Raw genomic sequence first — 27659 nt, 5'->3', positions numbered from 1 at the left:
TACAAGCTGGGCACACCTGTATCTGGGGAGTATCTCCCATTCTTCTCTGCAGATCTTCCCAAGCTCTGTCAGGTTGGATGGGTAGAGTCGCTGCTATTTTCAGGTATCTCCAGAGATGTTTAATCGGGTTCCTCAAGGACATTCAGAGACTTCTCCCGAAGCCACTCCTGTGTGCTTAGGGTCGTTCTGTTGGAAGGTGAACCAGTCTGAGGTCCTGAGCGCTCTGGAGCAGGTTTTCGTTAAGGATCTCTCTATACATTGCTCCGTTCATCTTTCCCTCGATCCTGACTAGTCTTCCAGTCCCTGCCGCTGAAAAACATCCCCACAGCATGATGCTGCCATCACCATGCTTCACCGTAGGGATGGTGCCAGGTTTCCTCCAGACGTGACGCTTGGCATTCAGGCCAAAGGCTTCAATATTGGTTTCATCAGACCAGATAATATTCTTTCTCATGGTCTGATGACCTCTGAACTCTGGAGCTCTTACATCTTCCATTTAAGAATGATGGAGGCCACTGTGTTCTTGGGGACCTTCAATGCTGCAGACGTTTTTTGGTACCCTTCCCCAGATCTGTGTCTCGACACAATCCTGTCTCGGAGCTCTACTGACAATTCCTTCGACCTCATAGCTTGGTTTTTGCTTTGACGTGCACTGTCAACTATGGGACCTTATGTAGACAGGTGCCTTTCCAAATCATGTCTAATCAAATTAATTTACCACAGAAGAACTCCAATCAAGTTGTGGAAACATCTCAAGGATGCACCTGAACTCAATTTCAAGCTGTTCTTGTCTATTAATGTTATGTTTCATGTCATGTTCCATGTTTTATATGGACCCCAGGAAGAGTAGCTGCTGCTTTTGTAACAGCTAATGGGGATCCTAATACAATACCAAATACCAGAAATAGAAAGGGTCGGAAAACCTATGGAAATAAGGTAAATAATACATTTGAGAAAAAAAAGAAAATCTGTTTTCATTTTGTCATTATGGGGTATTGTGGGTAGATTGATGAGGAAAACATGTAATTGAATCCATTTTAGAATAAGGCTGTAACGTAACAAACTGTGAAAAAGGGAAGGGGTCTGAATACTTCAGAATATAATGCTTTAGGTCAGTGTCATAACACGGTTTAAGTGTACCATAGGCATTATAAATGACATACTGTTCTTATGTACTTCATAGGAAGTGTTGCCAAAATACTCATGTGAACATGGAAGAAGAAGATGAAGAAGGTATTTCTATAATGTCACTAATAGAAGACGTGTCATCCTGCAACAATTGAAAGGTAAGTGCACAGACACAGAAGTCACAATAGTTATGCCTTACATCCAAAACCACCCGTCCACATTCTTTACTGGGAGATTCATTGTCCCTTCACCTCACTACAGCTTTCTTCCCTTAGAGCTTTCAAAGACACCATGCAACCCTGCTCTACAAACAGAATGCTTTACAATCAAAGTCTGTGGTCCAAATGGAACCACATTCCTATATAGTGCACTATATAGACCATATGGGGCCATTTGGGATACAGCTAAAATGATGTGTAGTGAATAAATAGCATATCGATAATCCATAAAAAAGACTGACACTGGTTCAACTGTTGAGCAGTAGACAGACACTGGCTGGTTGTCCATTAAAACAAACATCTGAATACAATACAATGGGAGGAGGAGAAGGAGGAGGGATTCACCATAGCATGTGTTCTGGCTCTGTGCCCTCCCTACCTGCTGAAATTCCATATTCCCCCGTCAGACTGGTGGAAGTGGTACGACCATTTCCTGTCAATCTGCGCTGCAAAGGCTGGCTGGCTGGGTTCCCTATATAAACACAAACACACACTGCCTGGGCTGTCTCACATGCGCACATACACACACACATACGTGCAGAAACACGTACAGGCACACACACACATACGCGCGTGCACACACACACACACACACACACACACACACACACACACACACACACACGAGGAGGGGTATCAGGAATAATGTTGATTAAATTGTTCATTGATTTAAAGCCTCTTCCATATTTGGGGGTATCATTTATTTTCCTATGTTGGCAGGATGAGTGTACACACACACAGCCAGAGCGGAGAGCCTGAGCACACACACACACACACACAGCCAGAGCGGAGAGCCTGAGCACAGACACACACACACAGCCAGAGCAGAGAGCCTGAGCACACACACACACACACACAGCCAGAGCAGAGAGCCTGAGCACACACACACACACACACAGCCAGAGCAGAGAGCCTGAGCACACACACACACACACACAGCCAGAGCAGAGAGCCTGAGCACACACACACACACACACAGCCAGAGCAGAGAGCCTGAGCACACACACACACACACACAGCCAGAGCAGAGAGCCTGAGCACACACACACACACACACAGCCAGAGCAGAGAGCCTGAGCACACACACACACACACACAGCCAGAGCAGAGAGCCTGAGCACACACACACACACACACAGCCAGAGCAGAGAGCCTGAGCACACACACACACACACACAGCCAGAGCAGAGAGCCTGAGCACACACACACACACACACAGCCAGAGCAGAGAGCCTGAGCACACACACACACACACACACAGCCAGAGCAGAGAGCCTGAGCACACACACACACAGCCAGAGCAGAGAGCCTGAGCACACACACACACACACACACACAGCCAGAGCAGAGAGCCTGAGCACACACACACACACACAGCCAGAGCAGAGAGCCTGAGCACACACACACACACACAGCCAGAGCAGAGAGCCTGAGCACACACACACACACACACAGCCAGAGCAGAGAGCCTGAGCACACACACACACACACACAGCCAGAGCAGAGAGCCTGAGCACACACACACACAGCCAGAGCGGAGAGCCTGAGCACAGACACACACACACACACACAAACACACGCACACAGACACACACACACACACACACACACACACACACACACACACACACACACACACACACACACACACACACACACACACACACACACACACACACACACACACACACACACACACACACACACACACACACACACACACACAGATGCACACACATACATACACACTCTTTAATAGCCCTTTTGTTGCAGTAGCAAACAGTTAAGAACATTAGTAGTTATTGTCTCTTTCCTCATATAATTGTCATGTCATAAAGCAGGAGAGTTTGGGACAGGAACTAGAGAACAGTAGGGTGGTGATAGTGCAGCGGAGTTCTCTTCAAATATACATGAAGGAACCTGTACTTCTACAGGACACAACACAAAGATAACAGTCAATACATAACCTATATGTTTTCTAGTAGTTTCGTTTTACAGACATTCTAGAGTTTGAAAGGTCACGTTTGGAATTAGCATTTTAGCTAATTAGCAACTTTACAAGTGCTAACTACTTTTTAGCTACTTTGCAACTACTTAGCATGTTAGCTAACCCTTCCTCTAACCCTAGCCTTAACCTAACTCCTTACCTTAACCTTAACCCTAACCCTAATCCCCTAGCTAGCATTAGTCATAACAAATTGAAATTCGTAACAGATCATATGTTTTTAAAATTCATAACATATTGTACTTTTAGAACATTTGTAGCATATTGCACTTTTGCAAATTCGTAACATATCATGAGAAATGGATGATGGACATCCACAAATTAATAAATACAGTACCATGCGAAGCGTAAGATATCATACTAAATGGAATGTCTCAGATTTACGTACAGAATAATACAAAATGCTCTGAGACCAGGTTGGTCAAACAGGCAGAAACATGCCAAACCATCCACATATCTGAGGGTTGACGCTGACTAAAATCATGTTGTCATCTATGAAAGAATGAAGTAATAAATGTAGTCATCCCCAACACACTTGTGAGTACATTTAATGTACAGCCTCTCTATAACTCTCTCCCACTTTGACATTTCTTTCACTGTGTTTTGAGATCATTATTTAGACCAACAACACTGACTTCTCCATTTATTGAATCTACACAAAGTTATTTAAACTAAGTGAAGTTCTATAGTAGCACGTCTCTCTCTCTCTGCCTCTCTCTGTCTCTCTCTCTCTCTCTCTCTCTGCCTCTCTCTGCCTCTCTCTCTCTCTCACTCTGCCTCTCTCTCTCTCTGCCTCTCTCTGTCTCTCTCTCTCTCTGCCTCTCTCTGCCTCTCTCTGCCTCACTCTCTCTCTGCCTCTCTCTGCCTCTCTCTCTCTCACTCTGCCTCTCTCCCTCTCTCTGCCTCTGTCTCTCTCTGCCTCTCTCTCTCTCTCTCTCTCTCTCTCTGCCTCTCTCTGCCTCTCTCTCTCTCTGCCTCTCTCTGCCTCTCTCTCTCTCTGCCTCTCTCTGCCTCTCTCTCACTCTGCCTCTCTGCCTCTCTCTGTCTCTCTCTCTGCCTCTCTCTCTCTCTGCCTCTCTCTCACTCTGCCTCTCTCTCTCTCTCTGCCTCTCTCTCTCTCTCTGCCTCTCTCTCTCTGCCTCTCTCTGTCTCTCTCTCTGTGCAGTGCTTTTGGACATTCACATACTCTCTATACTGCTTGTGACCCAGGCCAGGTCCCTGCCTGCCTCCCTGCCTCCTCCCCTTCCTTCCCTGTCCACTGAGCCTGAACTCTACAACAAACCCCCAATGGGCCACTAACTTCCCCCAAAACGTATCCTGCCTTACCCTCCCTCCTCCCTCTCTGTCTCTGTTTGTCTCTCTCTCTCCTTCATGTCCTCTTTTATTTTCCTCTGTTCCTTCTAACTCTCCTTGTTTTGTCATAGTTGTTATTACTCTACAGCCTTTTTCTTATTGTATAGTTTGTTAGCATTCTCTGGTTGCTTTTCTCTTCTCTTGTTGTTTTCCTTTTCAGTTAATTATCCTATGTATTCTCACCTGCTCTTTCGTCATGCTTTGTGACAGAACAACATTCTAAGAAATTTCTAGGAAACTCCCACCTTTCTCGTCTCCCTTCTCTCTCTCTCTCTCTCTCTCTCTCTCTCTCACTCTCGCTCTTTCGCCCTCTAACTCACTGTCTCTCTCTCTAACTCGCTGTCTCTCTCTCTCTCTCTCTCTCTGTCTCTCTCTCTCTAACTCTCTCTCTCACTCTCTCACTCTTTCGCTCTCTAACTCGCTGTCTCTCTCTCTCTCTCTGTCTCTCTCTCTAACTCGCTGTCTCTCTCTCTACCTCGCTGTCTCTCTCTCTCTCTACCTCGCTGTCTCTCTCTCTCTGTCTCTCTCTCTCTCTAACTCTCTCTCTCTCTCTCTCTCTCTCTCTCTCTCTAACTCGCTGTCGCTCTCTCTCTAATCAAACCCCTACAGTAGCATTGCCAGGAAGACTGTACATGCTGTAAGCTCTCCTTGAGACTAGAGGTGAATCAGGTTTTACTACTGTTCACCATTCTGATGTGAAATATAGATAAGACCTATACAACATATTGTTTCTACTTCCTCTATCCTCAAGGCATACAGTCATTCCTTACAGGGTTTCTGGGCTTATAAACAAGACTTGGCATGGTGATATTGGAAGGAATGTCAAGCTTTCCGTCTTTCCATAGCTGATGTGAGCAGTGAGTGTGTGGATGTGCTGAAACAGATTGCCAGTGATGACAGAGACATAGAACCTCCCTCCCTCCCTCCCTCCCTCCCTCCCTCCCTCCCTCCCTCCCTCCCTCCCTCCCTCCCTCCCTCCCTCCCTACTGCTACAGCTAACTAGCTAGCTTCAGGTTACCAACACACACATATGCACACAGTTCACACACATAATAGGTTACTAGTACTACAGTGGCTACATGCTGTAGATGTAAACTCATCCACCAACCTGGACAGAAACCCATTGACAGTACATGAGGTATGTGTTTGTTCAGTTCTATCATCATTGAATGATACTATCGTGCCATCGCCAGTCCATCCATCCTCAACATCAACCTCGAGTGGCGTCTCCTACACTCATAGAAAAAAAGGGTTCCAAAGGGGTTCTTAGGCTGTTCCCATAGGAGAACTTCCAATGGGAACAGCCAAACACTTTTAGGTCTATGAGTGTAAACATGTTCAGTTCTGAAGAGCCACACATTCACCTGACTATACATCTCCCCTGGATGACTCACCTGACTTTACATCTCCCCTGGATGACTCACCTGACTATACATCTCCCCTGGATGACTCACCTGACTATACATCTCCCCTGGATGACTCACCTGACTATACATCTCCCCTGGATGACTCACCTGACTATACATCTCCCCTGGATGACTCACCTGACTATACATCTCCCCTGGATGACTCACCTGACTATACATCTCCCCTGGATGACTCACCTGACTTTACATCTCCCCTGGATGACACACCTGACTATACATCTCCCCTGGATGACTCACCTGACTATACATCTCCCCTGGATGACTCACCTGACTATACATCTCCCCTGGATGACTCACCTGACTTTACATCTCCCCTGGATGACTCACCTGACTTTACATCTCCCCTGGATGACACACCTGACTATACATCTCCCCTGGATGACTCACCTGACTATACATCTCCCCTGGATGACTCACCTGACTATACATCTCCCTGGATGACTCACCTGACTATACATCTCCCTGGATGACTCACCTGACTATACATCTCTCCTGGATGACTCACCTGACTATACATCTCCCCTGGATGACTCACCTGACTTTACATCTCCCCTGGATGACACACCTGACTATACATCTCTCCTGGATGACTCACCTGACTATACATCTCCCCTGGATGACTCACCTGACTATACATCTCCCCTGGATGACACACCTGACTATACATCTCCCCTGGATGACACACCTGACTATACATCTCTCCTGGATGACTCACCTGACTATACATCTCCCCTGGATGACTCACCTGACTATACATCTCCCCTGGATGACTCACCTGACTATACATCTCCCCTGGATGACTCACCTGACTATACATCTCTCCTGGATGACACACCTGACTATACATCTACCCTGGATGACTCACCTGACTTTACATCTCCCCTGGATGACTCACCTGACTATACATCTCTCCTGGATGACTCACCTGACTATACATCTCCCCTGGATGACTCACCTGACTATACATCTCCCCTGGATGACTCACCTGACTATACATCTCCCCTGGATGACTCACCTGACTATACATCTCCCCTGGATGACACACCTGACTATACATCTACCCTGGATGACTCACCTGACTTTACATCTCCCCTGGATGACTCACCTGACTATACATCTCCCCTGGATGACTCACCTGACTATACATCTCCCCTGGATGACTCACCTGACTATACATCTCCCCTGGATGACTCACCTGACTATACATCTCCCCTGGATGACTCACCTGACTATACATCTCCCCTGGATGACTCACCTGACTATACATCTCCCCTGGATGACTCACCTGACTATACATCTCCCCTGGATGACTCACCTGACTATACATCCCCCTGGATGACTCACCTGACTATACATCTCCCCTGGATGACTCACCTGACTATACATCTCCCCTGGATGACTCACCTGACTTTACATCTCCCCTGGATGACTCACCTGACTATACATCTCTCCTGGATGACACACCTGACTATACATCTACCCTGGATGACTCACCTGACTATACATCTCCCCTGGATGACTCACCTGACTATACATCTCCCCTGGATGACTCACCTGACTATACATCTCCCCTGGATGACTCACCTGACTATACATCTCCCCTGGATGACTCACCTGACTATACATCTCTCCTGGATGACTCTCTCTGTCTCTCTCTGTCTCTCTCTGTCTCTCCATTTCCGTTCTGTCTCTCTCTGTCTCTCCATGTCCGTTCTGTCATGACTTTTTGCTACCCGCGTTTTGCTCACACAAAACAATATTTAGTTGGCTGGCCCCAAAAAATCACCAATCCCCTCCTTCCCTGATTCCTCAACCCCAGAAAGCCCCGCCCACACAGAGTGTGCCCTCCCACGTCTTCTCCCAATCTCCTCCCCCTTTGCCATTGCCCAGTCGTTGTTCTGCACGTGCCCAGTATGAAGCACACAGACCCCTCCCCCTTTTAATAGTGTCTGTGGTCACTTCTCTCCAGTAGAGGGACAGTACAGTCTGTGGTCTCTTCTCTCCAGTAGAGGGACAGTACAGTCTGTGGTCACTTCTCTCCAGTAGAGGGACAGTACAGTCTGTGGTCTCTTCTCTCCAGTAGAGGGACAGTACAGTCTGTGGTCTCTTCTCTCCAGTAGAGGGACACTACAGTCTGTGGTCACTTCTCTCCAGTAGAGGGACAGTACAGTCTGTGGTCACTTCTCTCCAGTAGAGGGACAGTACAGTCTGTGGTCACTTCTCTCCAGTAGAGGGACACTACAGTCTGTGGTCACTTCTCTCCAGTAGAGGGACAGTACAGTCTGTGGTCACTTCTCTCCAGTAGAGGGACAGTACAGTCTGTGGTCACTTCTCTCCAGTAGAGGGACAGTACAGTCTGTGGTCACTTCTCTCCAGTAGAGGGACAGTACAGTCTGTGGTCACTTCTCTCCAGTAGAGGGACAGTACAGTCTGTGGTCACTTCTCTCCAGTAGAGGGACAGTACAGTCTGTGGTCACTTCTCTCCAGTAGAGGGACAGTACAGTCTGTGGTCACTTCTCTCCAGTAGAGGGACAGTACAGTCTGTGGTCACTTCTCTCCAGTAGAGGGACACTACAGTCTGTGGTCTCTTCTCTCCAGTAGAGGGACAGTACAGTCTGTGGTCTCTTCTCTCCAGTAGAGGGACAGTACAGTCTGTGGTCTCTTCTCTCCAGTAGAGGGACAGTACAGTCTGTGGTCACTTCTCTCCAGTAGAGGGACAGTACAGTCTGTGGTCACTTCTCTCCAGTAGAGGGACAGTACAGTCTGTGGTCTCTTCTCTCCAGTAGAGGGACACTACAGTCTGTGGTCTCTTCTCTCCAGTAGAGGGACACTACAGTCTGTGGTCACTTCTCTCCAGTAGAGGGACACTACAGTCTGTGGTCTCTTCTCTCCAGTAGAGGGACACTACAGTCTGTGGTCACTTCTCTCCAGTAGAGGGACAGTACAGTCTGTGGTCACTTCTCTCCAGTAGAGGGACACTACAGTCTGTGGTCACTTCTCTCCAGTAGAGGGACACTACAGTCTGTGGTCACTTCTCTCCAGTAGAGGGACAGTACAGTCTGTGGTCACTTCTCTCCAGTAGAGGGACAGTACAGTCTGTGGTCACTTCTCTCCAGTAGAGGGACACTACAGTCTGTGGTCACTTCTCTCCAGTAGAGGGACAGTACAGTCTGTGGTCACTTCTCTCCAGTAGAGGGACAGTACAGTCTGTGGTCACTTCTCTCCAGTAGAGGGACAGTACAGTCTGTGGTCACTTCTCTCAGTAGAGGGACAGTACAGTCTGTGGTCACTTCTCTCCAGTAGAGGGACAGTACAGTCTGTGGTCACTTCTCTCCAGTAGAGGGACACTACAGTCTGTGGTCACAGTTTTTCATGTTGATTCTGGCCCAGTTATTCATGTTGATTCTGGCCCAGTTTTTCATGTTGATTCTGGCCCAGTTATTCATGTTGAGTCTGGCCCAGTTATTCATGTTGAGTCTGGCCCAGTTATTCATGTTGATTCTGGCCCAGTTATTCATGTTGAGTCTGGCCCCGTTTTTCATGTTGAGTCTGGCCCAGTTTTTCATGTTGAGTCTGGCCCAGTTTTTCATGTTGAGTCTGGCCCCGTTTTTCATGTTGAGTCTGGCCCCGTTCTTCATGTTCAGTCTGGCCCAGTTTTTCATGTTGAGTCTGGCCCAGTTTTTCATGTTGAGTCTGGCCCAGTTTTTCATGTTGAGTCTGGCCCAGTTTTTCATGTTGAGTCTGGCCCAGTTTTTCATGTTGAGTCTGGCCCCGTTTTTCATGTTGAGTCTGGCCCCGTTTTTCATGTTGAGTCTGGCCCCGTTTTTCATGTTGAGTCTGGCCCAGTTTTTCATGTTGATTCTGGCTCAGTGTTTTAGTGAAAAACACAACAAAGCCATGTAAGCGGAATCGATTTCCAGAAACTAGCTGAGCCTTTCTGAGCTGTTATCCAGAGACCAGTGTCTCCTGGGGAGTCCAGAGAGAGAGAGGGAGAGAGAGCTGGGATGGGATGGCAGAAAGACAGGGCGGTTTGTATTAAACCCATCAGAAGCCCTGGTCACAGTGATAAGCCTGTTGACACTGGCCAAATAGGACAGCACTGGAGAATGCATACAGCACATAGGCTGTTATGGCACAGAGGCCACAGACTAGCCAAATAGGACAGCACTGTAGAATGCATACAGCACATAGACTGTTATGGCACAGAGGCCACAGACTAGCCAAATAGGACAGCACTGTAGAATGCATACAGCACATAGGCTGTTATGGCACAGAGGCCACAGACTAGCCAAATAGGACAGCACTGGAGAATGCATACAGCACATAGGCTGTTATGGCACAGAGGCCACAGACTAGCCAAATAGGACAGCACTGTAGAATGCATACAGCACATAGGCTGTTATGGCACAGAGGCCACAGACTAGCCAAATAGGACAGCACTGTAGAATGCATACAGCACATAGGCTGTTATGGCACAGAGGCCACAGACTAGCCAAATAGGACAGCACTGGAGAATGCATACAGCACATAGGCTGTTATGGCACAGAGGCCACAGACTAGCCAAATAGGACAGCACTGGAGAATGCATACAGCACATAGGCTGTTATGGCACAGAGGCCACAGACTAGCCAAATTGGACAGCACAGAATGTTCAGAACACTGATCTCAGAACACAGTACCCAGTACACACCCAGTGGCACAGAGGCAACCCAATATCTACTGTTTACAGTATGTCTTAAGGAATGCATACATTGTCAATCGTCAATCAAGAGAGCTCTGTGCTGTTCATAATCTGTCCATTTCTACTCTCACACAATAGGACTAAACCACTGTTAATTTAGTATGTCCTTTAAATCACCCTGAGTTATGTGAGTGACATTGAGGATTGACAGAGGAGAGAGATGGATTGGTTTTAACCAACTGGCTGGACTTTCCTCCAGTCTGTCTGTCTCCCAGGCAGACCTGGGTTTAAATACTATTTGAAACCTTTCAAATACTTTTAGCGTTTGTTCTACCGTATAGTCCCCCTGGAGTTCCAGGTGGGCGGGGTTTGCACTTTTAGGACTATATCACAAGGTATTTTGAATTAGTAAAAATAGTATCTGAACCATGCTCTGCTAGCAGGGCCTTTCTGTTCAGCGCTGGTTGAAGAGGACAGAAAGAAAACAACAGTGGAAATGAGAGGTTGTTGTTTGTGCCTGGAAGGAAGTAGAGAGAGGAGTAATGGCCTTAGCTCATACATTTAAATTTACCATATATAGCTCGCTCACACTCTCTTTATCTGCCCCCCCCGCGCCCCCTCTCCGTCTCTCTCTCGTGCGTGCACACACACAAACAAACACACACACCATACACCACATATCACATAACACACACACAGAAACACACACACCACACACCACCTTCGCCAGTTGAGGGCTGGACTGAAACTCAACACTTCAACTGCAGATTTATAAACATCTGAATTAGATACCATGTGCTGTTTGTGCTCTCTCCACTCCCCTCTGATGAAACTTTTCCTGTTCTATCCTTTTCTGTCTTGTTTTAATGTTTAGTTTTCCATTTCGTCTTGTACCTCTTCCCACCAAAATGGCTCCTTTTCATCAATCCCTGAGCTCCCTAAGCCAACATGACCTCGTTGTGTGTGTGTGTGTGTGTGTGTGTGTGTGTGTGTGTGTGTGTGTGTGTGTGTGTGTGTGTGTGTGTGTGTGTGTGTGTGTGTGTGTGTGTGCGTGTGTGTGTGTGTTTAAGAATGCAATGGAAGGGTGTTTTTAATTATGTCACTCTGCATGAAGATTTTTCCTGGAACATTTAAGTCCTTTTCACAGCCTGCTTGACTTAGTGGTCTTTGTGTGTGTGTGTGTGTGTGTGTGTGTGTGTGTGTGTGTGTGTGTGTGTGTGTGTGTGTGTGTGTGTGTGTGTGTGTGTGTGTGTGTGTGTGTGTGTGTGTGTGTGTGTGTGTGTGTGTGTGTGTGTGTGTGTGTGTGTGTGTGTGTGTGTGTGTGTGTGTGTGTGTGTGTGTGTGTGTGTGTGTGTGTGTGTGTGTGCGTATGTGTGTGTGTGTGTGTGTGTGTGTGTGTGTGTGTGTGTGTGTGTGTGTGTGTGTGTGTGTGTGTGTGTGTGTGTGTGTGTGTGTGTGTGTGTGTGTGTGTGTGTGTGTGTGTGTGTGTGTGTGTGTGTGTGTGTGTGTGTGTGTGTGTGTGTGTGTGTGTGTGTGTGTGTGTGTGTGTGTATCTGTTCGTGGGCGTGTGTACATGTGCAACCCACTGTTGCATAAACAGGCTGTCAGTACCACCCTATTCCATCTGGGGCAGTGAAGAACACACAGAGGGTCTTTTAGACAGACAAGTTCAAACAAGCACACCATTCCATTCTATTATTACAATGCTTATTATAACAGACACCGCATCAAAGAACATGCACCTTGGACTTTCATGCACCTTGGACTTTCATGCACCTTGGACTTTTATACACCTTTCATACACCACAGAGAGAGAAGGACAGAGAGGAGAGAGAAAGATACATTAATACAGAGAGAGAGACGAGAGAGAGAGAGAGAGAGAGAGAGAGAGAGAGAGAGAGAGAGAGAAATGATTTCGCACTGTTTATTATCTACTTCACTTGCTTTGGCAATGTAAGCATATGTTTCCCATGCCAATAAAGCCCTAGAATTGAAATTGAATTGAATTGAGCAAAGAGATCAACTCCACCGAAGCAGGGTGAAACATTATGTTGTAATGGACTCTGCTTGACTACAGGCCTCCAAGAAAAGGGCCTTTGGTGGTGGTTCTCTCCATCCTACATCCACGTGGACTGAAGGAAATGACCGACTAGTGTTTCAAAACATCTCTGGCCCAGGTCCTCAGACCTACAACTCTGATTGGTGAGAGCTTACAGAAGTGTTTCAGGGCTCAGTGAAGATGTTATCACACTGTAAGTGGCGGTAAGGGGCCTTCAACTGTTTGTTTGAAGGGCTCCCATAATACTAGGGATCAACTGATAACAGACTCAGAGCTACTATGCTCAGTGCTCTCTGCTCTGCGGAGCAGCGTGCTACTATAGAGAGACGTCAAATTGTCTTATGGAGATTTGTGTACACACAGACATACGTAAGGACAGGGCCTACTACACACACAGATACAGGCACACACAAAGACACAGGCACACACACAGACACAGGCACACACACAGACACAGGCACACACACAGACACAGGCACACACAGACACAGGCAAACACACAGACACAGGCACACACACAGACACAGGCACACACACAGACACAGGCACACACACAGACACAGGCAAACACACAGACACAGGTACACACACAGACACAGGCACACACAAAGACACAGGCACACACACAGACACAGGCACACACAAAGACACAGGCACACACACAGACACAGGCACACACACAGACACAGGCACACACACAGACACAGACACACACACAGACACAGGCACACACCTCAGCCTCCTCCTGTTACTTAACCATCACACGTGTAGGTAACCAATCACAATAGAACATGGGAACCTGTCACGCCCTCCTCTCTCTCTCTCTCTCTCTCTCTCTCTCTCTCTCTCTCTCTCTGCCTCTCTCTCTCTTTCTCTCTCACTCTCTGCCTCTCTCTCTTTCTCTCTCACTCTCTGCCTCTCTCCCGCTCTATAAAACAGGTATTTCCAAAAAGCCTGTACCAACATCGCATCACCACAGCGACTGTGGGAGGAGGTGCTCCAACCTGTCGGCATAGCTACCTGCGTGAGCAGCTGAGAGAACACCCAACACCTACAAAGTTAGGTAGGCAGGACCCTGTCTGTTCCTGGCTACCTTTCACACAGCAATTAACCATGGAACTCCCTTTAAAACACTACCTCCACACACACACACACACACACACACACACACACACACACACACACACACACACACACACACACACACACACACACACACACACACACACCGACAGACTGACAGCTCTGACAACAATGAACTCCTGTTAAGTTATCTAACTCATGTTTGTGTCCCAAATGGCACCATATCCCCTATGTAGTGCACTAATTTTGACCAGGGCCCATATAAAAAAATAATTGTTTTTACATTTTTAATTCACCTTTATTTAACCAGGTAGGCAAGTTGAGAACAAGTTCTCATTTACAACTGTGACCTGGCCAAGATAAAGCAAAGCAGTGTGACAAAAAACAACACAGAGTTACACATGGAATAAACAAACGTACAGTCAATAACACAATAGAAAAAATCCATATACAGTGTGTGCAAATGTAGTAAGGAGGTAAGGCAATAAATAGGCCAACAGTGGCAAAGTAATTACAATATAGCAATTTACACTGGAGTGATATATGTACAGATGAGGATGTGCAAATAGAAATACTGGTGTGCAAAAGAGCAGAAAAACAAAAACAAATATGAGGGATGAGGTAGGTAGTTGGTTGGATGGCTACTTACAGATGGGCTGTGTACAGCTGCAGCAATCTGTAAGCTGCTCTGACAGCTGATGCTTAAATTTAGTGAGGGAGATATAAGTCTCCAACTTCAGTGATTTTTGAAATTTGTTTCAGTCATTGGCAGCAGAGAACTGGAAGGAAAGGCGGCCAAAGGAGGTGTTGGCTTTGGGGATAACCAGTGAAATATACCTGCTGGAGCGCGTGCTACCAGTGGGTGTTGGTGACCAGTGAGCTTAGGCAGAGATTTACCTAGCAACTCTGCCAGTGCCCTTAGGACTCTACCAGTGCCCATATGACTCTACCAGTGCCCATATGACTCTACCAGTGCCCATATGACTCTATCAGTGCCCATATGACTCTACCAGCGCCCATATGACTCTACCAGTGCCAATATGACTCTACCAGTGCCCATATGACTCTACCAGTGCCCATATGACTCTACCAGTGCCCATATGACTCTACCAGGGCCCATATGACTCTACCAGCGCCCATATGACTCTACCAGTGCCCACATGACTCTACCAGTGCCTATATGACTCTACCAGTGCTCATAGGACTTTACCAGTGCCCATAGGACTCTACCAGTGCCCATATGACTCTACCAGTCACCCCCCGGACCTGATACTACCCTACTACCCCTGACCTCCACGGACCTGATACTACCCTACTACCCCTTACCTGCACAGACCTGATACTACCCTACAACCCCTCACCCCCACGGACCTGATACTACCCTACTACCCTACTACCTCTCACCCCCACCGACCTGATACTACCCTACTACCTCTCACCCCCACGGACCTGATACTACCCTACAACCCCTCAAAAGGAGGAGTAGCTGGACCAGGGAGAGGAGTAGCTGGACCAGGCAGAGGAGTATCACTGAGAGAGACAGATGAAAGAGTCCAGCCTAAAACCATAGTCTATCACTGAGAGAGACTGGTGAAAGAGTCCAGTCTAATACCATGGTCTATCACTGAGAGAGACTGATGAAAGAGTCCAGCCTAATACCATGGTCTATCACTGAGAGAGACTGGTGAAAGAGTCCAGCCTAATACCATGGTCTATCACTGAGAGAGACTGGTGAAAGAGTCCAGTCTAATACCATGGTCTATCACTGAGAGAGGCTGGTGAAAGAGTCCAGCCTAATACCATGGTCTATCACTGAGAGAGGCTGGTGAAAGAGTCCAGTCTAATACCATGGTCTATCACTGAGAGAGACTGGTGAAAGAGTCCAGTCTAATACCATGGTCTATCACTGAGAGAGCCTGGTGAAAGAGTCCAGCCTAATACCATGGTCTATCACTGAGAGAGACTGGTGAAAGAGTCCAGTCTAATACCATGGTCTATCACTGAGAGAGACTGGTGAAAGAGTCCAGTCTAATACCATGGTCTATCACTGAGAGAGACTGGTGAAAGAGTCCAGCCTAATACCATGGTCTATCACTGAGAGAGGCTGGTGAAAGAGTCCAGCCTAATACCATGGTCTATCACTGAGAGAGGCTGGTGAAAGAGTCCAGTCTAATCTCAGACGGTCAACCGTGGCTTCCATTATCCTGAATTTTCAACAAACCAACAGGTAAGTAATGCATTTCACAAGGGCTTCTTCTATCATTACTGTTGCTATGTCCCACAGTAACTGTAGGCCACCAGTCCCAATGCAAATACATATGTTGTATTTTTGTTCCTCTAAAGGACGCAATATCTTCATCCCTCTGGGGGAAGAGGAAAGCACCTCAGTGAAGACCAAGAGCATGCCATTGTAGGATTGGTCATTGCTGACAATGCAATAAAACAGAGAGAAATTCAGATCAGAATTGTAGAGAACAACCTAATATTTCACAATGTGGAAAGCATCATTCTGACTACCATTGCTTGGAATCTGACCAAAAACAGAGTTTGAATGAAACAGTTGTACACAGTTCCTTTTGAAAGGAACAGTGAGTGTGTCAAGGAACTCCGGAACCAATATGTCCAGGTATGGTCTATCCAATCTGTCTTGTTCTACAGTGAGTTTTACACTATGCTACTCTACATGTAAACATGGGTTACAGTACATACAGTGGGACATACTGAAAAGCATTTACACATACTGTGTTTGAATTCTTTCAGAGAGTCATGGAGTTGGAGGCTAATCAGATGAAATCATTTATGTAGATGAGGCAGGGTTTAACCTGGCAAAAACACGTCGGCTGGGAAGAAACGTCATCAGGGAAAGGGCCACCGTTGATGTGCTGGGTCAGAGAGGAGCAAATATCACAATGTGTGCTACAATCTGGAGTGCTGCTTTTGTCCTGCAGAAATGCCAGATTGGTTCCTACAACACTGAGCACCTTCTTTTGTTTTTAGATGACCTCCACCAACAACTGGTGCCAGAAGCAGAAAGGGAACAGTTGGGAGAAAACATGAGGACATTTGTGATTGCATGGGAAAATGTAGCATTCCACCATCCACCAAACTTTACAGTTGGCACTATGCATTCGGGCAGGTAGCGTTCTCCTGGCATTCGCCTAACCCAGATTTGTCCGTTGGACTGCCTGACTGTGAAGCGTGACTCATCACTCCAGAGAACGTGTTTCCACTGCTCCAAGCCGACGCTTGGCATTGCGCATGGTGATCTTAGTCTTGTGTGCGGCTGCTCGACCTTGGAAACCCATTTCAAGAAGCTCCCGACGAACAGTTATTGCGCTGACATTGCTTTCAGATGTAATTTGGAACTCGGAAGTGAGTGTTGCAACTGAGGACAGACCATTTTTATGCACAGCAAGCTTCAGCACTTGACGGTCCTGTTCTGTGATCTTGTGTGGCCTACCACTACACAGATGAGCCGTTGTTGCTCTTAGACGTTTCAACTTCACAATAACAGCACTTATAGTTGACCGGGGCAGCTCTAGCAGGGCAGACATTTGATGAAATTATTTGTTTGAAAGGTAGCATCATATGACGGTGCCACTTTAAAAGTTACTGAGCTCTTCGGTAAGGCAATTCTACTCTCAATGTTTGTCTATGGAGATTGCATGGCTGTGTCCTTTATTCCCCTGTTCGCAACGGGTATGGCTGAAATAGCCAAATCCACTCATTTGTAGGAGTGTCCACATACTTTTGCATATAACACGTAACTTATTGAGAACAGATTCTCTTTTCAAATAAAGATCTGACAACCATCTAATCCATGCAGGTATGAACAACAATTTAACCGTTTGTGACCTGTGACCCTTTGTTACTGGTTTCTGTTTTAACACATGCCAGTATTTATCAATGGAGGAGATTTCATTCATTGTGAGTGCACGAGAGTGGTGTGCTTCAAATTTCTACATGAAAGACAGACAGAGAGGTCTGTGTTTTCCTAGCAGGGTGGGTTCTTGGATTCCACCACACTAGGATATTACCTTAGGGTGCTCTCCTTAAATTCTCTCTCTCTGTTTCTCTCTCTCTCTGTTTCTCTCTCTCTCTAAATACAGTGCCTTGCGAAAGTATTCGGCCCCCTTGAATTTTGCGACCTTTTGCCACATTTCAGGCTTCAAACATAAAGATATAAAACTGTATTTTTTTGTGAAGAATCAACAACAAGTGGGACACAATCATGAAGTGGAACAACATTTATTGGATATTTCAAACTTTTTTAACAAATCAAAAACTGAAAAATTGGGCGTGCAAAATTATTCAGCCCCCTTAAGTTAATACTTTGTAGCGCCACCTTTTTCTGCGATTACAGCTGTAAGTCGCTTGGGGTATGTCTCTATCAGTTTTGCACATCGAAAGACTGAAATTTTTTCCCATTCCTCCTTGCAAAACAGCTCGAGCTCAGTGAGGTTGGATGGAGAGCATTTGTGAACAGCAGTTTTCAGTTCTTTCCACAGATTCTCGATTGGATTCAGGTCTGGACTTTGACTTGGCCATTCTAACACCTGGATATGTTTATTTTTGAACCATTCCATTGTAGATTTTGCTTTATGTTTTGGATCATTGTCTTGTTGGAAGACAAATCTCCGTCCCAGTCTCAGATCTTTTGCAGACTCCATCAGGTTTTCTTCCAGAATGGTCATGTATTTGGCTCCATCCATCTTCCCATCAAATTTAACCATCTTCCCTGTCCCTGCTGAAGAAAAGCAGGCCCAAACCATGATGCTGCCACCACCATGTTTGACAGTGGGTATGGTGTGTTCAGGGTAATGAGCTGTGTTGCTTTTACGCCAAACATAACGTTTTGCATTGTTGCCAAAAAGTTCAATTTTGGTTTCATCTGACCAGAGCACCTTCTTCCACATGTTTGGTGTGTCTCCCAGGTGGCTTGTGGCAAACTTTAAAAGACACTTTTTATGGATATCTTTAAGAAATGGCTTTCTTCTTGCCACTCTTCCATAAAGGCCAGATTTGTGCAATATACGACTGATTGTTGTCCTATGGACAGAGTCTCCCACCTCAGCTGTAGATCTCTGCAGTTCATCCAGAGTGATCATGGGCCTCTTGGCTGCATCTCTGATCAGTCTTCTCCTTGTATGAGCTGAAAGTTTAGAGGGACAGCCAGGTCTTGGTAGATTTGCAGTGGTCTGAAACTCCTTCCATTTCAATATTATCGCTTGCACAGTGCTCCTTGGGATGTTTAAAGCTTGGGAAATCTTTTTGTATCCAAATCCGGCTTTAAACTTCTTCACAACAGTATCTCGGACCTGCCTGGTGTGTTCCTTGTTCTTCATGATGCTCTCTGTGCTTTTAACGGACCTCTGAGACTATCACAGTGCAGGTGCATTTATACAGAGACTTGATTACACACAGGTGCATTGTATTTATCATCATTAGTCATTTAGGTCAACATTGGATCATTCAGAGATCCTCACTGAACTTCTGGAGAGAGTTTGCTGCACTGAAAGTAAAGGGGCTGAATAATTTTGCACGCCCAATTTTTCAGTTTTTGATTTGTTAAAAAAGTTTGAAATATCCAATAAATGTCGTTCCACTTCATGATTGTGTCCCACTTGTTGTTGATTCTTCACAGAAAAATACAGTTTTATATCTTTATGTTTGAAGCCTGAAATGTGGCAAAAGGTCGCAAAGTTCAAGGGGGCCGAATACTTTCGCAAGGCACTGTACCTTGAGGATAAAGTGGGCAGCAGCAGGGGGAGGTAGTGATTGACATCTGAAAGGCTGGAGAAGTGCTCAGGCATGCTGTGCTGAGGAGAGGGAGAGAGAGAGAGAGAGAGAGAGAGAGGAGAGAGAGAATGCACACAGAGAGGTGGGGGGGCTCGGTAGCTTTTACTCAGCTGTTGCCACCCACACCCATCACAATCCCCGACATACACGCCTTTCATCACCTCATGTGAAAAGGATATTGTTTTGTCTGTTATTTGAGACTTGTTTAATGGACGCCTGCTTTACTTTACTGACTCTCAGAGTTTGGAACCATGGCATCATCTAAAGCAGCATCCTAAAAAAACAAACCTGCAACAAATAATCAACACAATTTTACGGAACTGCTCCATTCGAGGGGGTTAAATGTGGAAGACACATTTCAGTTGAATGCATTCAGTTGTGCAACTGACTAGGTCTCCCCCTTTTTCTTTACATTCTTTACCTCATTGCCTCTTATACCAAACAGATGAATGCATGTTCAATTAAAAGTTAGCATTTTCTGTTTCAAAATGTAATAATGACACACACACTCATGCATGATTGGGTACACACACACACACACACACACACACACACACACACACACACACACACACACACACACACACACACACACACACACACACACACACACACACACACACTTGAGTAACATCACTTACAGAGTGCGGCCATTTCTTTAGGGAGGTCTGTGCTGAACCTCCCAAACAGTCTGCTATTGGCCAGCAGGTCGAAGGGGGAGTGGTTCCGCATGGAGTTGAAGGCAAATGGGTAGACAGCTGGTGGAAACCCTGTCATGTGACCCACCTGCCGCTCCCTGTTGGTAGCCATGGTAACAGAGAGGAGAGGAGTACCCAGAACGTTGGTGGTATCCCAGACAGACCCTCTGTCTCAGGCCGTTGGGCTGGGGAATATCAGACACACACCACCTGGAAGACCCTGGAAAGTTCTTCCAGAGGCAGCCTATCAGGGCACTGGAGTGGATGAGGGGCACAGGTTCTGGTTGGCTCAGGAGAGTTCTGGTTGGAATGATCATACGACGCATCTATCAGAAGACACACAAAAAGAGGAACGTTGTTTTTCCAATCTACACAATGAAGAGTAACTACTGTCACATTAAGTAATGATACAATTTGGAGTATTGTCCAAATGTTCTTTATTTTCTACAAACACTGTTCACCTTATATCAACTCTGAGGATTGATATTTCTGGAACACTGAACAGTTTATTCCAAACAGGCAATTTCAGAGGGATGTGCAAACTACAACACAATGGTCAAAACAGGTATGGGGAGGGGTGGGGTGGAAGGGAAGAGTGACATATCAACACAGAGAGATATAAGAAACTGTGAGAGTTGAAGAGTGACATATCAACACAGAGAGATATGAGAAACTGTGAGTTTAAGAGTGACATATCACCACAAGGAGATATGAGAAACTGTGAGTGTTGAAGAGTGACATATCAACACAGAGATATGAGAAACTGTGAGAGTTGAAGAGTGGCATATCAACACAGAGATATGAGAAACTGTGAGAGTTGAAGAGTGGCATATCAACACAGAGATATGAGAAACTGTGAGAGTTGAAGAGTGGCATATCAACACAGAGAGATATGAGAAACTGTGAGAGTTGAAGAGTGACATATCAACACAGAGAGATATGAGAAACTGTGAGAGTTGAAGAGTGACATATCAACACAGAGAGATATGAGAAACTGTGGGAGTTGAAGAGTGACATATCAACACAGAGAGATATGAGAAACTGTGAGAGTTGAAGAGTGACATATCAACACAGAGAGATTTGAGAAACTGTGAGAGTTGAAGAGTGACATATCAACACAGAGAGATTTGAGAAACTGTGAGAGTTGAAGAGTGAGTAGTAGAAGGAAGAGCAAAAAAACGTACTGAAGATAATAAAATAAGAAGTTTCAAAAAAGTTAACTAGAGAGAAGATGGAGGGAGGGGACACGTGTTTGTGCAGTTTTGAAAGTCTTCCATAATTTTGGCTATGCCAGGCTATGCCATATGATTTAAATCAGCAGAACTCCACAATAAAGAGGCTCTCTGTTCATTCTGCCAACCCAGCACAGCAGCCTGCCTCTCTGCCTCACAGCTCTCTGCCTCTTTGCCTCACAGCTCTCTACCTCACAGCTCTCTGCCTCACTGCCTCACAGCTCTCTGCCTCACAGCTCTCTGTCTCACAGCTCTCTGCCTTCCTGCCTCACAGCTCAGCCTCACAGCTCAGCTTCAGCTCAGTGCACCCAGAGTCATTTTATGAGTGGTTGGTGTCAGATGCTTGTTTTTGAAACAGCACAGCCAAGGAATTCAGATAGAGCTGCTTTTTTTGGATCGGCTGTGATTTATGAACCAGGGGGAAACAGAGTCAAGACGGAGGACAAATCTGGGTAATGAATACAGGGCAGAAACAAAAGAGGAAAACATTCATATCTGAGGCTGAAGGCAGTACAGATAGATAGATAGATAGATAGATAGATAGATAGATAGATAGATTGGAGCTGTGCTTTGGGTCATTGTCCTGCTGTAGGAGGACATTGGCTCCAATTAAGCGTCGTCCACAGGGTTGGCATGGCGTTGCAAAATGGAGTGATAGTCTTCCTTCTTTAAGATCCCTTTTACCCTGTACAAATTTCCCACTTTACAACCACCCCCAGACCATCACAATGCCACCACCATGCATGACAGAAGCATTCCTCCAGCATCTTTTTATTTTGTCTGTGTCTCACGAATGTTCTTTGTGATTGAAATGAATAGAAATTATTTTGGGCAACAGACATATCCGAACACTTCAAACCTAGATTTGTCTGCCCATAACACTTTTTTCCAATCTTCCTCTGTCTAGTGTCTGTGTTCTTTTGCCCATCTTAAACTTTTATTTTTATTGGCCAGGCTGAGATATTGTCACACCCTGACCATAGTTTGCTTTGTATGTTTCTATGTTTTGTTTGGTCAGGGTGTGATCTGAGTGGGCATTCTATGTTGTGTGTCTAGTTTGTCTGTTTCTGTGTTTGGCCTGATATGGTTCTCAATCAGAGGCAGGTGTTAGTCATTGTCTCTGATTGGGAATCATATTTAGGTAGCCTGTTTGGTGTTGGGTTTTGTGGGTGATTGTCTCCTGTGTCAATGCTTGTACCACACAGGACTGGTTTCGGGTTTTCACAGATATTGTTTTGTAGTTTGTTTTTGTATAGTTTTTCTTATTAAAAAACCATGAACTTCAACCATGCTTTTTCTTTGCAACTCTGCCTAGAAGGCCAGCATCCCAGAGTCAGCTTTTCACCGTTGACGTTGAGACTGGTGTTTTGGGGGTACTATTTAATGAAGCTGCCCGTTGAGGACTTGAGGGATCTGTTTATCAAACTAGACACTCTAATGTACTTGTCCTCTTGCTCAGTTGTGCACCGGGGCCTCCCACACCTCTTTTTATTCTGGTTAGAGCCAGTTTGCGCTGTTCTGTGAAGGGAGTAGTACACAGCGTTGTACGAGATCTTCAGTTTCTTGGCAATTTCTTGCATGGAATAGCCTTAATTTCTCAGAAAATAATAGACTGGTGAGTTTCAGAAGAAAGGTCTTTGTTTCTGGCCATTTTGAGCCTGTAATCAAACCCACAAATGCTGATACTCCAGACACTCAACGAGTCTAAAGAAGGCCCGTTTTATTGCTTCTTCAGCACACAAAAATAAGCCGTTTCCAGCTACAATAGTCATTTACAACATTAACAATGTCTACACTGTATTTCTGATAAATTTGACGTTATTTTAATAGACAACAAATGTGTTTTTCTTTTGGTCCTCTCACCAACAAAGATTCACAAAATCTGCAAAAATATCCTCTGTGTACAATGTAGAACACCAAATAATGCATGCAGAGCAGAATTAGGCCGATACACGCTAATGACCAAAATCCAGAGAAGAGACAACCACCTAAAAGGAAGCGATTCCCAAACCTCCCATAACAAAGCCATCATCTACAGAGAGATGAACCTAGAGAAGAGTCCCCCTAAGCAAGCTCATCCTGGGGCTCTGTTCACAAACACAAACACACCCCACAGAGCCCCAGGACAGCAACACAATTCGACCCAACCAAATCATGAGAAAACAAAAAGATAATTATTTGACACATTGGAAAGAAGTAACAAAAAAACGGAGCAAACTAGAATGTTATTTGGCCCTAAACAGAGAGAACACAGTGGCAACAACAAATGTATCAATATCCCAATACTTTTGGAGCTCACCGTATATACATAACATGTGTCTAGGTAAAAGAGCATGAACCTTGGCAGCCATATACAGGGCAAGCCTGACCACTGTGACTGACCCTAAACAGAGAGGACACAGTGACAGAATACCTGACCACTGTGACTGACCGTAAACAGAGAGGACACAGTGGCAGAACACCTGACCACTGTGACTGACCGTAAACAGAGAGGACACAGTGGCAGAACACCATCTGGACAAAAGGAATACCTATGTGAGAATGCTGTTCATCGACTACAGCTCGGCATTCAACACCATAGTACCCTCCAAGCTCGTCATCAAGCTCGAGACCCAGGGTCTCGACCCCGCCCTGTGCAACTGGGTACTGGACTTCCTGACGGGCCGCCCCCAGGTGGTGGGGTAGGTAACAACATGTCCTCCCCGCTGATCCTCAACACTGGGGCACCACAAGGGTGCGTTCTGAGCCCTCTCCTGTACTCCCTGTTCACCCACGACTGCGTGGCCACGCACGCCTCCAACTCAATCATCAAGTTTGCGGACGATACAGCAGTGGTAGGCTTGATTACCAACAACGACGAGACGACCTACAGGGAGAAGGTGAGGGCCCTCGGAGTGTGGTGTCAGGAAAATAACCTCACACTCAACGTCAACAAAACTAAGGAGATGATTGTGGACTTCAGGAATCAGCAGAAGGAACACCCCCTTATCCACATCGATGGAACAGTAGTGGAGAGAGTAGCAAATTTTAAGTTCCTCGGCATACACATCACAGACAAACTGAATTGGTCCACTCACACAGACAGCATCGTGAAGAAGGCGCAGCAGCGCCTCTTCAACCTCAGGAGGCTGAAGAAATTCGGCTTGTCACCAAAAGCACTCACAAACTTCTACAGATGCACAATCGAGAGCATCCTGGCGGGCTGTATCACCGCCTGGTACGGCAACTGCTCCGCCCTCAACCGTAAGGCTCTCCAGAGGGTAGTGAGGTCTGCACAACGTATCACCGGGGCAAACTACCTGCCCTCCAGGACACCTACACCACCCGATGTTACAGGAAGGCCATAAAGATCATCAAGGACATCAACCACCCGAGCCACTGCCTGTTCACCCCGCTATCATCCAGAAGGCGAGGTCAGTACAGGTGCATCAAAGCTGGGACCGAGAGACTGAAAAACAGCTTCTATCTCAAGGCCATCAGACTGTTAAACAGCCACCACTAACATTGAGTGGCTGCTGCCAACACACTGACACTGACTCAACTCCAGCCACTTTAATAATGGGAATTGATGGGAAATTATGTAAATATATCACTAGCCACTTTAAACAATGCTACCTTATATAATGTTACTTAGCCTACATTATTCATCTCATATGCATACGTATATACTGTACTCTATATCATCGACTGCATCCTTATGTAATACATGTATCACTAGCCACTTTAACTATGCCACTTTGTTTACATACTCATGTCATATGTATATACTGTACTCGATACCATCTACTGTATCTTGCCTATGCTGCTCTATACCATCACTCATTCATATATCCTTATGTACATATTCTTTATCCCCTTACACTGTGTATAAGACAGTAGTTTAGGAATTGTTAGTTAGATTACTTGTTGGTTATTACTGCATTGTCGGAACTAGAAGCACAAGCATTTCGCTACACTCGCATTAACATCTGCTAACCATGTGTATGTGACAAATAAAATTTGATTTGATTTGATTTTGATTTGAACAGAGAGGACACAGTGGCAGAATACCTGACCACTGTGAATGACCGTAAACAGAGAGGACACAGTGGCAGAATACCTGACCACTGTGACTTACCGTAAACAGAGAGGACACAGTGGCAGAACACCTGACCACTGTGACTGACCGTAAACAGAGAGGACACAGTGGCAGAATACATGACCACTGTGACTGACCCTAAACAGAGAGGACACAGTGGCAGAATACCTGACCACTGTGAATGACCGTAAACAGAGAGGACACAGTGGCAGAATACCTGACCACTGTGACTGACCGTAAACAGAGAGGACACAGTGGCAGAACACCTGACCACTGTGACTGACCGTAAACAGAGAGGACACAGTGGCAGAATACATGACCACTGTGACTGACCCTAAACAGAGAGGACACAGTGGCAGAATACCTGACCACTGTGACTGACCGTAAACAGAGAGGACACAGTGGCAGAACACCTGACCACTGTGACTGACCCTAAATGCTTCAAGAGGGCCACCATTGTTCCTGTTCCCAAGAAAGCTAAGGTAACTGAGCTAAACGACTACCGCCCCGTAGCACTCACTTCCGTCATCATGAAGTGCTTTGAGAGACTAGTCAAGGACCATATCACCTCCACCCTACCTGACACCCTAGACCCACTCCAATTTGCTTAGCGCCCAAATAGGTCCACAGACGATGCAATCTCAACCACACTGCACACTGCCCTAACCCATCTGGACAAGAGGAATACCTATGTGAGAATGCTGTTCATCGACTACAGCTCGGGATTCAACACCATAGTACCCTCCAAGCTCGTCATCAAGCTCGAGACCCTGGGTCTCGACCCCGCCCTGTGCAACTGGGTACTGGACTTCCTGACGGGCCGCCCCCAGGTGGTGGGGTAGGTAACAACATCTCCTCCCCGCTGATCCTTAACACTGGGGCCCCACAAGGGTGCGTTCTGAGCCCTCTCCTGTACTCCCTGTTCACCCACGACTGCGTGGCCACGCACGCCTCCAACTCAATCATCAAGTTTGTGGACGATACAGCAGTGATAGGCTTGATTACCAACAACGACGAGACGGCCTACAGGGAGGAGATGAGGGCCCTCGGAGTGTGGTGTCAGGAAAATAACCTCACACTCAACGTCAACAAAACTAAAGAGATGATTGTGGACTTCAGGAAACAGCAGAAGGAACACCCCCTCATCCACATCGATGGAACAGTAGTGGAGAGAGTAGCAAGTTTTAAGTTCCTCGGCATACACATCACAGACAAACTGAATTGGTCCACTCACACAGACAGCATCGTGAAGAAGGCGCAGCAGCGCCTCTTCAACCTCAGGAGGCTGAAGAAATTCGGCTTGTCACCAAAAGCACTCACAAACTTCTACAGATGCACAACCGAGAGCATCCTGGCGGGCTGTATCACCGCCTGGTACGGCAACTGCTCCGCCCTCAACCGTAAGGCTCTCCAGAGGGTAGTGAGGTCTGCACAACGTATCACCGGGGGCAAACTACCTGCCCTCCAGGACACCTATACCACCCGATGTTACAGGAAGGCCATAAAGATCATCAAGGACATCAACCACCCGAGCCACTGCCTGTTCACCCCGCTATCATCCAGAAGGCGAGGTCAGTACAGGTGCATCAAAGCTGGGACCGAGAGACTGAAAAACAGCTTCTATCTCAAGGCCATCAGACTGTTAAACAGCCACCACTAACATTGAGTGGCTGCTGCCAACACACTGACACTGATTCAACTCCAGCCACTTTAATAATGGGAATTGATGGGAAATTATGTAAATATATCACTAGCCACTTTAAACAATGCTACCTTATATAATGTTACTTAGCCTATATTATTCATCTCATATGCATACGTATATACTGTACTCTATATCATCGACTGCATCCTTATGTAATACATGTATCACTAGCCACTTTAACTATGCCACTTTG

The 27659-nt window shown here is 46.2% G+C and overlaps 1 protein-coding gene across 1 annotated transcript in view; it reads right to left on the bottom strand.

Moving 5' to 3' along the window:
- LOC135504039 (retinoic acid receptor gamma-A-like) overlaps positions 1-27659 on the bottom strand; it is a 151640-nt gene that overhangs the window by 54456 nt on the left and 69525 nt on the right. The window contains exon 3 of the mRNA XM_064922293.1: positions 20395-20777. Within this exon, the coding sequence (XP_064778365.1) occupies positions 20395-20563 (169 nt within the window). The 5' untranslated portion in view covers positions 20564-20777. The remainder of the gene's footprint in view (positions 1-20394; positions 20778-27659) is intronic.

The sequence above is a fragment of the Oncorhynchus masou genome, chromosome 18 (genome assembly GCF_036934945.1).
Source record: "Oncorhynchus masou masou isolate Uvic2021 chromosome 18, UVic_Omas_1.1, whole genome shotgun sequence".
NCBI lineage: Eukaryota > Metazoa > Chordata > Actinopteri > Salmoniformes > Salmonidae > Oncorhynchus > Oncorhynchus masou.
Note: the sequence above shows the minus strand (reverse complement) of the source record. Positions and strands in the feature narration are given on the sequence as shown.